This window comes from Neophocaena asiaeorientalis, unplaced genomic scaffold, assembly GCF_003031525.2.
Source record: "Neophocaena asiaeorientalis asiaeorientalis breed wild unplaced genomic scaffold, Neophocaena_asiaeorientalis_V1.1 scaffold134, whole genome shotgun sequence".
Taxonomy (NCBI): domain Eukaryota; kingdom Metazoa; phylum Chordata; class Mammalia; order Artiodactyla; family Phocoenidae; genus Neophocaena; species Neophocaena asiaeorientalis.
The window spans coordinates 19193524-19208522 of record NW_020185339.1 but is presented as its reverse complement, the minus strand read 5'-3'; the positions used below and the strand labels follow the sequence as shown (position 1 = coordinate 19208522).

The 14999-nt window shown below is 32.0% G+C and overlaps 1 protein-coding gene across 4 annotated transcripts in view; it reads left to right on the top strand.

Moving 5' to 3' along the window:
• Positions 1 to 14999, top strand: part of USP15 (ubiquitin specific peptidase 15) — a 123959-nt gene that overhangs the window by 69154 nt on the left and 39806 nt on the right. For 3 of the 4 annotated variants that reach the window (XM_024736465.1, XM_024736467.1, XM_024736469.1), the window contains 2 exons: positions 688 to 774; positions 9363 to 9507. In XM_024736465.1, coding sequence (XP_024592233.1) covers positions 688 to 774; positions 9363 to 9507 — 232 coding nt within the window. The remainder of the gene's footprint in view (positions 1 to 687; positions 775 to 9362; positions 9508 to 14999) is intronic. The other variant, XM_024736466.1, reaches the window with a different exon arrangement.

Sequence of the window (14999 nt, the reverse complement as noted above, 5' to 3'; positions counted from 1 at the left end):
TGGATTTGTTTACTATAAATCATGCCTATAAAGCATATTTGTTGATTAAAAGCCATTAGTAATTTAGATTTCTCCAAAAACATTCTGAATTAGTGAGGTGTGTAATAGATAGTGAGATTTATATCTGTTCAGTTTTTGCAGGGATAACCTTGGCCAAAAATTACTTCTCAGGATTATGTTTGGAATTCTCTTTGCTATTTCATCCCTCTTGCCTTACAGTTTTAAAAATTGGTAAAATCTATGATATCTGTGTCTGTGTTGTATATAATTGGAATGCCATAGTACCTACTGAGACACAGAGTGGATTTCTTTTACATGCTTCCTTTAAAAATTAATATTTTAATTCCATTGATTTAAGGAAATTATTGATTGTAAAATATTAATAATGGTTACCTGAACTCAGAACTGGGTGTATTGCATTAGTAGATTTATCAGAATAATATCAAGTTTTATATTTAATTTGATAAATTTCCTTTGAAAATAGTTCCCTTATATACTATTACTTTTTATATGAACAAATACATTGGAAATTAAAAACCAAAGGGTATATGGTGATTTTGCTCATAAATCTGTTTTCCAGCATTCATTTACTACATACATTGTCATCTGTAGTTCTTTTCTTTATTTCATAATTAATTTCAAAATTCAGCATTTTTTATCTAATTTAACATTTTCATATTTTTAAAGGTCCCCAGGTGCATCCAATTTTTCAACTTTACCAAAGATCTCTCCTTCATCTCTATCAAATAATTATAACAACATCAACAACAGAAAGTAAGCACTGAATCTTAAAAACTCTTTGTTTAATTGATCGCCCTATTGTGGTTGCAAAAAATCTCTTGTATCTAAAATTTAGGATAAAAGTCTTAATGCATTAAAATTGATTTTCTTTTAAATCACTGGTCAGTTCTTCAAGGAGTAACTTCACAAGAAAGCAAGCAGAGGTATAAACTTCTTGATTTAATATATATACTACAATAATTTACTAAAAGAGAAATAAAGCACTTTCAGAATTTCATATTCTAAATACTAATTATTGAAATATATATACAAGTCTGTTAGAATTCAAATTTTTAGGAACAGTATAAATTTCAGATGTCATTTTAGAACTAGACATGTAATCACAGACAACACATAGTGTTTTTTAAAAGTGTTTATCAGTGATTCTCAACTGGAAAACATACAAATTTTTATGTTTATCAAAAAGGCAATTACTTTTTCTGAAAAAATTTGGAGAAACAATTCCCTTACTCCATCAGGAATAGTATTCAGAATCTTAAGATTTACAAAAATTACATGAAAATGTGTGCCATATTGCTATAAGAAAAAGGATTCAAAGTCACTTGGGATTCACTATAACGTCTGACATGGATGTATTACCTTGAAAATTGGCATGGTTTTTTTATATAAAAGGATAAAAAGAAAACTCTATTTATAATTAGTCCATTCAATTATTTTTCATTTATTTATTTTTAAATATTTAAATTAAATAAATAAATTTATTTAATTAAATTAAATAAATAATAATTATTTATTATTAGTCCATTCAAGAATTTTAATCCAGAGATGATTATTTTCCTTTTACTTCTTGGAGATATACATTGTAGTTTATGTATTAGGTTTACAGGATTTATGTAGTTAAATATTTACACTACTTGTCCAGTTCATAAATGGCATCTGATTATTCCAAAGGGTAAATTCAAAAGGACTGAAGCTATTCGTGAAATAATCTTTTAAAAAGCACCATTAATTGAATTTATAGGTTTAATTAATGTTCCCTTAAAATTCATATGGAGAGGTGGGGCTTGACAAAATGATTCTAATTTTAACATACATTTGGATTATAAATATATAATAGCCAAAATAACTTTGGAAAGGAAAAACAATGAGAAAGGATTAATCCTACTAAATATCACAACCTGTTATAAAGATACAATAATTCAAACAGCATAGTACTGACCCAAGAATATACCTCCAGATCAGTGGAATAGAAAAGAGAGCCCAGAAACAGACCTTTATATATAAAAGAATGTAATGTGATCAGAAAGTATCCTAGACTAATGGAGAATGGGCAGATTATCCAGTAAATGCTATTGGAAAAATTGGATTGCTATTTCTCTTTAAAACTTTAAATTAAATTAAAATTTTAATTGTCAGGCATATTAAACAGCAAATAAATGGAAAATATTCTTGCTACAAATGACAAAGGAAGGGCAGATATTCTTAGTATATCAAGCTCATAAAAATCAGTGAGAAATTTTTTAAGACAACTTGAAAAGTAGGTAAATGATGCAGCTGGGCAATGAAAATAAGAGAATTAAAACAAACATTTTAAATGTTCAAGTTCACTACTAACTAGAGATATGTAAATTAAAAACATAAGCAACTCCATCCACTTTCCCCCACCTCAGTCTCATTGGGAAAAGTTAAGTGATGGTATCTGTTATTGTAAGGATTCTGTTTGAGTGGTTGGAGTATTAGTCCAACTTACGTAGAAAAGAGTTTGCTATATATATCAAGAAGATTTAAAACACTAATTTCTTACTTCAGTAGTAACAAGATACATGCACTGTAGTATAATGGTGAAATATTGAAGACACTGGATATCCAAAATTGCAGTGTAGTGTGTTCTCTTCTATTTAAAAACGTATATCCACAGGCAAAAGAGTAAAGGGAAATATCCTCCTATAATCTGGTTTGTATTTTACATGGTATCTTTTAATGTAATTCATTAAAAGTCATTTTCTCATATGAGATAAAATATTATCTGTGTTTCTACTAATTGCAGATGGCTCCCACATTTACTATAAAAGAATTTGGTTCCAGGTATAACATGTATTTATAGTTAGTTATTCTTTGGAGAGATTTTTTAGCATTGTATATAGACTGTATTGACCATAGGCTGTATTTTGACCAGAGTTGCCATATTAGTATATGTGATCTGGTGCTTCTGTTTTTGTCTTATTTCCCTCTCACAGTAAAAATATGACAGTACAATCTGATCTCAAAACCTCTGACTGCAGAAAATATTAAGAGAGGAATTGGAGTGTTGTCTTAAAAGTTTAGAACATGATTAATTAATGATTCTACTCCTATGACTAGGTTATATTGTTAGCTATTTATATTTGTCTATTTTAGACACTAAAATAGTCCTTTCATATTAGGAAATTTTAATAGCAAACAGCTACTGGTACCACCTTACTTAAAAGTAAAACTTAACCTTTCTTAGTAAGGAACAAAATTTAAACATTTACAAAATGAAGAGTTCTTTTTTACTTTAAAAAACTTGAATTAATGTTATCATAACAATTATTTCACATAAAATTTATTTCTTGACTTTCTTTTCGACTTCTGGAAATAAGTAGCTGCTTAAGACTTCAGATGGAAATAGCATAGTTTCTTTAAAAGTATGTAAAATGGGTAATGACCTTTTAAGATTAAATACGTTTATGAAACTTCATATATGTGGAGATAATACTCCAAGTGTAAACTGCATATTAAAATCAGTAGTTGTGACACAACGTTTATATGGCATTTATTTACAAATTCAAGACTTAAACTGATACGTTATTAAGATATAAAGTTTTCATTTCCAGAAATAAGAATATTTGTTATAAAAGTAATAACAAAGTGTACTTGGAATTATTTCACTGAAGTTTAATAAAGTTTAAGTTTTTATTAAAGACTAATATTATGAAGAATCAGATGCCAGAATATTGTTCATTCACCCTGTGTAGTAGTTTTACTTGTTAATCCGTACAATATTAATTCTTGCCTCAATTATAATTTAAGTACATTTTTAATATGTACCAAAATCTTTTCACTCCCCGCATTTTTCTTCTGTCTTGCTGCATTGGCTTTACTATAATACTTCCTCTGAAAAAACCTCTTTAATGTATTTATTGTCTCAACTCTTGGCATTCCACATCGGGGCACATTCTATTTTTCTGTTAATTCATTTAAAGCTCTTTTATTTGAAATGGAAATGACTCCCTGTAAGAGATTAAGCGATGAAAAGGAACTGGATTTTGGAGACTGCCAGAGACTAGCCATCTGGCTTTTGACAAGTTAGTTGCTGAAAGTATCATTTCATTAACTGCAAAGTGAGCATAATTACAGTTATGAGGATTAAATTATAAATTTATAGTGTTTATAATGTTAAATGTAAATGCTAATTGAAAAGTCAGTTTCAGCCACCATCACCCTGATACTAAAACCAGACAGAGATGCTACAAAAAAAGAAAATTACAGACCAATATTACTGATGAATATAGATGCAAAAATCCTCAATAAAATACTAGCAAACAGAATCCAAAAACACATTAAAAGTATACACCAAGATCAAGTGGGATTTATCCCAGGGATGCAAGGATTCTTCAATATACACAAATCAATCAATGTGATACACCATATTAACAAATTGAAGAATAAAAACCATATGTTCATGTCAATAGATGCAGAAAAAGCTTTTGACAAAATTCAACACCCATTTATGATAAAAACTCTCCAGAAAGTGGGCATAGAGGGAACCTGCCTCAACAAAATAAAGGCTATATATGACAAACCCACAGCCAACATCATTCTCAATGGTGAAAAACTAAAAGCATTTCCTCTAAGGTCAGGAAGAAGACAAGGATGTCCACTCTCGCCACTGTTATTCAACATAGTTTTGAAAGTCCTAGCCATGGCAATCAGAGAAGAAAAAGAAATAAAAGGAATCCATATTGGAAAAGAAGAGGTAAAACTGTCACTGTTTGCAGATGACATGATACTATACATAGAGAATCCTAAAGATGCCACCAGAAAACTAGAAAACTACTGTAGAAAACTACTAGAGTTAATCAGTGAATTTGGTAAAGTTGCAGGATACAGAATTAATGCACAGAAATCTTGCATTCCTATACGCTAACAACGAAAGATCAGAAAGAAAAATTAAGGAAACACTCCCATTCACGACTGCAACAAAAAGAATAAAATACCTAGGAATAAACCTACCTATGGAGGTAAAAGACCTGTACTCAGAAAGCTATAAGACACTGCTGAAAGAAATCAAAGATGACACAAACATATGGAGAGATATACCATGTTCTTGGCTTAGAAGAGTCAATGTTGTGAAAATCACTATACTACCCACAGCAATCTACAGATTCATTGCAATCCCTATCAAACTACCAATGGCATTTTTTACAGAACTAGAACAAAATATCTTAAAATTTGTATGGAGACACAAAAGACCTCGAATAGCCAAAGCAATCCTGAGGGAAAAAAAACAGAGCTGGAGGAATCAGACTCCCTGACTTCAGACTATACTACAAAGCTACAGTAATCAAGACAATATGGTACTGGCACAGAAACAGAAATATTGATCAGTGGAACAGGATAGAAAGCCCAGAGATAAACCCATGCACATATGGTCACCTTATCTTTGATAAAGGAGGCAAGAATATACAATGGAGAAAAGACAACCTCTTCAATAAGTGGTGCTGGGAAAACTGGACAGCTACATGTAAAAGAATGAAATTAGAACCTCCCTAATACCATACACAAAAATAAACTCAAAATGGATTAAAGACCTAAATGTAAGCTCAGACACTATAAAACTCTTAGAGAAAAACATAAGAGGAACACTCTTTGACATAAATCACAGCAAGATCTTTTTTGACCCACCTCCTAGAGTAATGGAAATAAAAACAAAAATAAACAAATGGGATCTAATGAAACTTAAAAGCTTTTTGCACAGCAAAGGGAACTATAAGCAAGATGAAAAGACAACCCTCAGGATGGGAGAAAATATTTGCAAGCAAATCAAAGAACAAAGGATTAAGCTCCAAAATATACAACAGTTCATGCAGCTCAATATCAAAAAACAAACAATCCAATCAAAAAAATGGGCAGAAGACCTAAATAGACATCTCTCCAAAGAAGGCATTCACATGGCCAAGAGGCACATGAAAAGCTGCTCAACATCACTAATTATTAGAGAAATGCAAATCAAAACTACAATGAGGTATCACCTCACACCAGTTAGAATGGGCATCATCAGAAAATCTACAAACAATAAGTGCTGGAGAAGGTGTGGAGAAAAGGGAACCCTCTTGCACTGTTGGGAATGTAAATTGATCCAGCCACTATGGAGAACAGTGTGGAGGTTCTTTAAAAAACTAAAAATAGAATTACCATATGACCCAGCAATCCCACTACTGGCCATGTACCCAGAGAAAACCATAATTCAAAAAGACACGTGCACCCCAGTGTTCACTGCAGCACTATTTACAATAGCCAGGTCATGAAAGCAACCTAAATGCCCATCGACCGATGAGTGGATAAAGAAGATGTGGTACCTCTATACAATGGAGTATTACTCAGCCATAAAAAGGAACGAAATTGGGTCATTTGTAGGGATGTGGATGGACCTAGAGACTGTCATACAGAGCGAAGTAAGTCAGAAAGAAAAAAGCAAGTATCGTATATTAACGCATATGTGTGGAATCAAAAAAAGGGTACAGGTGAACCAGTTTGCAAGGCAGAAATAGAGACACAGAAGTAGAGAACAAATGTATGGACAACAAGTGGGGAAAGTGGAGAGGAGGGTGGGATGAATTGGGAGATTGGGATTGACATATATACAGTAATATGTATAAAATAGATAACTAATAACGTGCTGTATAAAAATACATAAAATTAAATTTTAAAAAGTCAGTTTCAAATATTTATAGAAAGATAAGGGCTCGATTTTACTAAAAAATGTTATATTTTAAAATGTATATTCATTTAAAATGAATTAATCTAGCATAGCATTAAAATTCCCATTAAGATTACTGGCAAATTTATTTGTTTTTGCAAAGTAACATAACCTTATGGGATAAGGACTAGCTTACAACCTTTAGAAAAAAAAATAGCAGCAGTAGTCATGAAAGATACAGAGGCTGTCTTTCGGGTTTATGTTTACATGTACTTTGTCGAAGTGTTTAAAGAGCCGTTGGTTTTGATATTTTCCACGACAGACTTTATTTGATTTAAAGAACACATAAGATGTGGATTATAAGTGACCAATGAAGATAGTATTAAAATATTTTAATTTGTTAGTTTTCTTTATTATCATTGAGCATGTAGACTGCCATCTTACTCTTTGGCCAAGGTTTATACTTACCCTGTCACTTAAACTAAAATGTAGATACCCTTTAAGGATTTGGATCACTTGCATGGGTGTTGGTGTGGGTGTGGGTGTATGCATGAGCATATATTTGGGCATACTTTCCCTCTGTACTCTGACTTAAGTTTTATTATAATTTTACAGCTGATATATATGGGGTTTTTTTAACATGTTGAAAATGTGTAGGCCTTGCATTTTTGTAATATATAGGAGACCTTGATTTTAAGCACTTCTTTTTTTTTAACTTTTTTTTTTTAATTATTATTTATTTTTGGCTGTGTTGGGTCTTCGTTTCTGTGCGAGGGCTTTCTCTAGTTGCGGTAAGCGGGGGCCACTCTTCATCACGATGCGCGGGCCTCTCTCTATCGCGGCCTCTCTTGTTGCAGAACACAGGCTCCAGACGCGCAGGCTCAGTAGTTGTGGCTCACGGGCCCAGTTGCTCCGTGGCATGTGGGATCCTCCCAGACCAGGGCTCTAACCCGTGTCCTTGCATTGGCAGGCAGACTCTCAACCACTGCGCCACCAGGGAAGCCTCCTAAGCACTTCTTAAAGGGGTAAAAGGAAAACCAGGATTCAGTTTCTTGTTACATGTCCTCAAAGTTAGATTCAAGAATCCAGTCACTGAGTGACTATATATGGAATTGTTGATAGGTGCCTTGAACTTTGTTACTGGTAATATAAAATAAAATATGAGTTATAAGGCTAGTGATCTGCAAAATCCAAAAGATGCTTGAACCCTTTTTTTTTTTTTTTTCTTTAAGTTTAAAACAAGTAAATAGCTACAAGTCTATGAATTGCTCAAGGTTGCACTTCTTTGGAGCCTGCTCTTTTTGTTTAACTTTGGGATAGCTTGGTTTTTCAGTCTGAGAGTTGATCTTTTATTTGTGATGAAGGGGGATGTTTTCTTAAAAATACAAAAATATTAGTGGGATAGCATTGTGTGTGTAAATTTTGGTTGATATGGTTTTGTGTGTTTTACCTGTTGGTTTGTTAGGGTGTGTATGTTTACTAAAGGCTTTGTTAGAACAAGCAGTAGTACAGTTCATTTTAACTGTTATAAAGTGAGAGTATAGAAGCTACAGTAGGAAGTATTTGAAATTATAAGTAAAAACTTAAAAAAAAATAATACCAGGGATAAATTATAGCCAATTGAGATTGTCAGAGTTACTGATTTACCATGTTTATTTGTAACAGTGTATTCATTTATTTACATCATTATTTGCTTTTAGCAAATAACCTTGATTCTTGTTCAGGTTTGTTCTAGTGAATAAAAAAATAATGATTGAAAGTATGCTTTTGAATTATATCCAAAGCATCCATCATAAATATCTTACAAGATAACCTATTAAAAATTAAGGAAGAATCTATCCTTTTCCACAAACAAATTACATGTAAAAAGAAAGAGGGATCTAACTTATTGACTTCTCTTAGTTCTTTGTAAAATTACCCTGATTCTCTAAGGTTGAATATTATGTAGGGTTTTTTTTAAGATTAATATTTATTATACTCATAGTACAAATTATCCTGAGGTTGTATTTACCTAGTTAAATAAACTGCATTAATCTGACAAACTAGAAGATTCTTTCCATAATAATAATAATACTGAAGTGTGTACTCGCTTCGAATCATTTCATTTTTGCATTGCTGATCACCCCAGGCTGTTTTCTGCATTTGAATACCAGATTTTGCTGGTCTAGCGTAGAATACTATAAATAGAATCTTCAATGCATCAGAACAGTGATGTCACAAAGGCCCTGGAAATCTCTGCTCTCACCTGTAACTAAAGCACAACTCTTCCTGCTTCTACTGTTCTCACTCTATTACAGTAGCAGAATGTAAAAGGGACATCAGTGAGATGATTTATTGCTGCGGGTGGTGTTTAAAATCTGAATGTTTTACATTTGATGGAGCAATGAAGAATGGAGCAAGCTGTGAAGCTGCTCCAGTTAATCAAGGGTAGAAAGACATAATGTGGTTTGTATTGGTTGGTGTGGTATATGATGCCGTGATTTTCTTGATTGAATGAGGAGTATATTAATTAAGGGGGTTATTTTGATTTAGGTCCGTGTTAAAAGTACCTGAGTTAAGTGCTTTATAAAAAAATTAATGACTGACCACGTATCTCAAATAGGTTTAAAGTACTCTGTTCATTATAACTATATGATGATAACTGGCTGCATTATGAAAAAGATTTTTTGTTTTCTTCCAGTGTGAAAAACTCAAATTATTGTCTCCCATCATATACTGCTTATAAGAACTATGATTATTCAGAACCTGGAAGAAACAATGAACAGCCCGGCCTCTGTGGCCTAAGTAACTTGGGAAATACGTGTTTCATGAACTCAGCTATTCAGGTAGGTCTTTCCAAACAAAGTGAAACTCATATGTTTTATGGTAATCAATAATATAAGAGGAATAGAGTTGGGTTTTACTTGTCAGAATAGAGTATTATATGTGTTTGGAGAGTTTGTGTTTTCATGGAAGATTTAAGCATACACATTTGAATCATTCATTCTAAGAATATCTTATCATGATTCTCGGTTAGGTGGCATGTGATTGATTATCATATAGTAGAAGATTAAATATAAGTTCATACAAAAAATATAATTCCAAACAGAAAACCTAGGCTCTCTGAGAAGAAAATAAAGCTAGTGAGATCTCTCCTTTATATGAAGTCTCTTGCTTTCTTTAGACATCGGTGGGAATTTCAGAGAATAATTATTTTATGGTCACCAGTGTTCTAACTCTAAATAAAATTAATTTTAAATCTTTTTTTACCTTAATGTGAAATTAAGATTTGTAAAAATCAGAAATTTTTATGAACCTTTTGTATACATATTTTTAACAAATCACTTTCCCTTAATACTCTTTCAATTTGGGGATATAACAGATCACTGCCCTTTTTTTCCCTTTGTCTCTCCATAGAGCTTCCCTTTTCTTCCTGCTCTGTCTGTACCTTCTTCCAGTTTTACTTGTGAAATATTTATGTCTTTGATTGATTGTGAAGTAACAAGATCCATGTATACTTTAATATCACTGTTACTGTGCATAAAATTAGAGCTGGTTATTTTATTCCCCTTTTACAAATAAAATTCTGTATTTCAAAAAGCCCAAAATAATGGTATACTATTTTGATATTTGAATTTTAACCTTCTTTTGGAAGTCTTTTTTTTTCTTTCTTTCCTTTTTTTTTGTGTGTGTGCAATTCTGAATTTCTATTTTTAAATCTGCAGTATTCTGTTCTCTATATTTTAATACTGAATCTCCTGTGCCCAGGAGGTACCCTCCAAAGATATAAATTAAATACAGATATGGATTGATAAGGACATTATTGCAAATCTTGACTATCTGAGAAAAGTATAGGACTCTTTATCATCCAAAATTCAAAATAAGTCCTTTGTACATAGTCATTAATCCAGTTGTTTCCTAAATGAACCATTGTCTTTATAGCATTCTTGAAAAACTAGAAATTTAACTGTCATAACTCTTGACCAGGAGTTGGCAACTTTTCTTAGACATGCACTGGGATGTATAATTGATTAATTCCTGATATCTTGGTTTAGAGTTGAGCCACTCAGGAAATAGCCTATCTGCTGAAGCAGATACTGTGTAGGTTAATAAACTATTCCTTTATAAACTTTCTTTGATGAGTAATATTGCTTATACTTTAATGTGAATTACTTTATCCAAAAATTTTTTCTAGGATCCTAGCACTAGTTAGACAATTAAATTTTGAAATATTTTATTTTCCGGAAGAGGAGAAAGGGAACTCATCTGAGAAGAGCAAGCCAAAACATACTGATATCCTGGCAGTTATTTAGATAACAAAGTAAAGTGCATGGGTGCTGAGCTTTCAGAGTAGGAACAGGGCAGACATATTGTAATTTTGTTTGTATATCTGTTGGACTACCCTGCCTAATCATTGAAAAATCATCTTCAGCACCACCTCTGAAAAATGTTTTATATAATCGGTGGTTACATCAGTATCAGAAAACCCTTTCTCATATCACCAATCATATTAATTGTTATACAACTGCTTATCCTTGCACTACCAAAATTACTTTGGTTCTGGAGGCTTGATATTCTTGAGGTCTTTTGGGTTTTGTTTTGTTTTTTAACATTGTAGTATGGAAAACCAGTCTTGGTGCTTTTTCATAAGGATTAAGACTAGGATTTTCAAAAAGTTTTAATAGCATAAGCATAAAAAATTTGAGTCTATTAGAACAAGAGTTAGTGTTCTTGCTAATCATTCATGGTAGTCTCTAGCTTACATTCAAACTAAATTCCTTCTAGGGCAATATTACATTCTAGTTTCCTGTGCCTTTGTTATAGTCTATTTAGTGTTGTCTCCTTATGATTAACTCAATTTCTCAAAAACAAGTATTAAAATGAAATCTTCTAATCAGCTATGTTGAGCTAGATTTGGCATTTGTTGAACTTTTTTGTGTATGTTTAAGGTATAAAAAACTTCATTTATTAGTTTTTGCTTCTGTTCAAAGCAATTTTATTACAATAGGTATGTCTAATGCTGACCGTCTCTCTTAATATATTTCACCTTTACATGTTTCATTTCAACTGAGATATAGCCATGAGGGTGAGGCTTGTTAGGGTGATAGTTTGTAATTTTCTGATAATATCATAAAGTAAGAAAAAATTTTCATGAAAATTTTAGCAAAGTATTTTAAGCAGTGGATATTATTTTATGTCTGTATCTTGTTGGAAACTGTACTTTTTCTAAAATAAAACTCTCCAATCAAGTTGGAGAAGAGAAAAAATTAGTTTTAATTTTTGCTGCTTTTGACTTTTAATCCAAATCCAGAATTAGAAAAGCTAGTACTTCAGTTTTATTTTCTGAAAGCATCTGTGATTTTTAATTGCTTTAGATGTCAGCTCTCAAGTTGAAAATTCACCATAGGAGGGACTATAAAATGGTGGCAGTAGCCTATGTTATTCTTTTTCATGAACACCATGTAAGTTCTTACGTCCACAGATGAAAAGGGTAAAAGATAGTTAATAGAGTAGATTTTTTAAAATAATGTTTTTAGATACTGTTTCCTCAGTTATGCTTTTTTTTCAAGTGACTTCTGTGACTTCTGTAAACTGAAGATAATTCATCAACTTCAGAAAATATTATTTTTAAAAATCTGATAATTTGTATTTTACTATAATTCCTTTTATTAATTCAATAATTCTAAAAATATGAGTGGTCTTTAGTACATCAGGCAGTGTAATTATTGATATATTGTTAACAATATGGATGTGAAAACATACCTATTTTTTCTTTGTGAGAATGGGTTATGCTTAACCCATCAGTAGCCTTAAGATGATGAAATTGTTTGATAGCTTGTGATTAAAAACTTAAGAAGCACCAATCTGAGTGTAATTTAATATCATTATTGTTATTATTCAATTTAATTATATTGATATTCAAGATTTTCTCTGATTTAATGGTACAACTGAGTATTAAATTTTTCTAATGAGCACAGTACTGCCATACAGTTTCAATTTATCAAGTTAATATTTACTGAATGGCAAACATGTGAGATACTTTTAGACATAGATCCTGACTTATGAAGAGTATAGTCTTGATATTGTGATTTTTCACATGTTTTACTTTTAGCATGAAAATTTTTTTTTAATTATTACTTTGAAAAGTTTAATTGTATCCTCAATATTTAAACAGATGTAGTGAAGTTGCTTTGGTTGGGTGAAGTGCCCGGAGTCCCATCTGCTTTCTTCTGTTTAGTGGCCCCAGAAGCATTCTCATGGGATCCCAGGACTCTGAGGAACAGTTTAAAAACCATATTCTGGCTAGAGAAAAGAAAACAACACATTAGAAATTAGCAATAAAAGTTAGAAGCACAGACTATGGAGTTACACTATCTGGATTGAAAACGTCTCTACTACTGATCACCTGTGCTGCCCTGTATAAGTTGTTTCTATAACTCATTTTTCTCCTCAGGTGAGGAAAATAATAGTACCCATATCTTAGGAGTTTTGTGGGGATTAAGTGAGTTGATGAATATAAAGCTCTTAGGATAGTGACTGGCATATTGTAAACGAATAGGTATTAGATTGTGATATTATTTTATCTTTTTAAATTGAAGGAGTCAAGCAGAATGACTTTGGGAAAATTCTACCATCCATAGTCCCTGTATTTATTTGTTCTCCTTTCCTACAAGTCTTATTCCACTTTGTCGGGACCTAGTGAATGAAGAAAGACTTGAATGTACTTTAAATTTTTTTTTGCTTAGTAGTATTACAATAGTGGTATTTATCATTATAAATCAGTATTATCCATTTCTGAGCTGTGTTAATTTAGCTCTCCTAGGCATACTGATAGGCAAGGGATATAACAACATAGAACTGTTGATGAATAAGCAATCTGCAGGAAATTTAAAATTCTTGAGTTCAGGTTATCTCTGGCCTCAGCCTTCTGAGCAGTTATGATTACAGGCATATACCACCGTGTCCCAGTGGTACAAATAAGTTAACAAAGTAGTTTTCTAGGGCCCTAAATATATTACTCCATTGAGAGAATGTCTAGTTTTTGAAATTTGCATTATTGGAGGTAATTTTAATTAGCATTAGTTGAGTAGATTTCAGGAGCACTCCAACCCTTGTCTTTTTCATTGTCAAGGCCTAGGAGGCTCATGACTGGCAACTCTTCAGATGGATTTGAAGCAGGGGAGTGATATATGGTCTTTTTCACTGGAAAGCTGCATGGCATGAGATAGTTGTTTTCAAACTCTTTACTTGGAAGTAATAGGTCTCCTTAAATAGACTCTAGGAATTCACTGAAAAAACTGATAGTAATCAAGAACCTGTTCATTATCCCTGTCACACAATGCAAAGTCAGTTGAAATTCCAGGCATTTTTAAGGTCAGCTTCTTCCTGTGATCTGTTGGGTTAGGGAAAAAAATCTTTCTGTAAATTCAGAAGAATATAGAAAGTTTTTTTTTATAAGACTTAATTAAAGAGAATGAGTGATACTACACAGAAATAATATTCTTTTAGGAAACTAGATTCTCATTATAATGTAAAACAGTAAAAAAGTCATTACTAAAGCTATTATTTCTGTGTTCTAGTACTTCATAGCTTTGAATGTGACTAAGTGTAATGCTTTTCTACACTTACCTGAGACTCTTATTTTGCATTTATTGGAACAAATTCTTGGAAACACACTTTAACATGAAGCTTTGTAATTTTATTCAAATTAACCAAACTTACAGCTGAATAAATGAACATAGTTTCAATCACAAAAAGAAACACCTAACCCCTGAGACATAAGGATTTTAAAAAACAGTTTAGGATTTTAAAGAAAATGACTTCCGATAAACTGAGAATGTGGCTGATTAAAAGTTCAAATAATATTCCTAGGGCAGACTTTTATCTATCCAAGCAATTAAACTCCATTATTTGAGTTTCTTCCATACCCTGTGCCAAAAATTACATGGCAAACTAGCACCAAGAATATGTTTAATTATCAAATGACAACTCAGTCAGATCTTTCCAATTTGATAAAGGTAAAGAAATGGAAACAGCCTTACTTGTATTAGAACCATTCACTTTCCCATCACAGATACCAATGTTTCTACTTCTCCCTTGTTTGCAGGGAAAGGGAGAAGTATCCCTTCCCTTTAGAAAAAGAAAAGGGGCTGGGAAAAGAGAACCTGAATTCTCAGGCAGCTTATTTGTGGAAAGAGTATATATAGCAAAGTTCTGTAAGTATTTAGTTTTCATAACTGGAGCAGAAACGGTATCTCTGAAAGAATGCCTTGTACCTGTGTAACTTGGCTAAAATGATTTCTAGTCATGAAAATATATGCCTTTCTTAACCAACAGT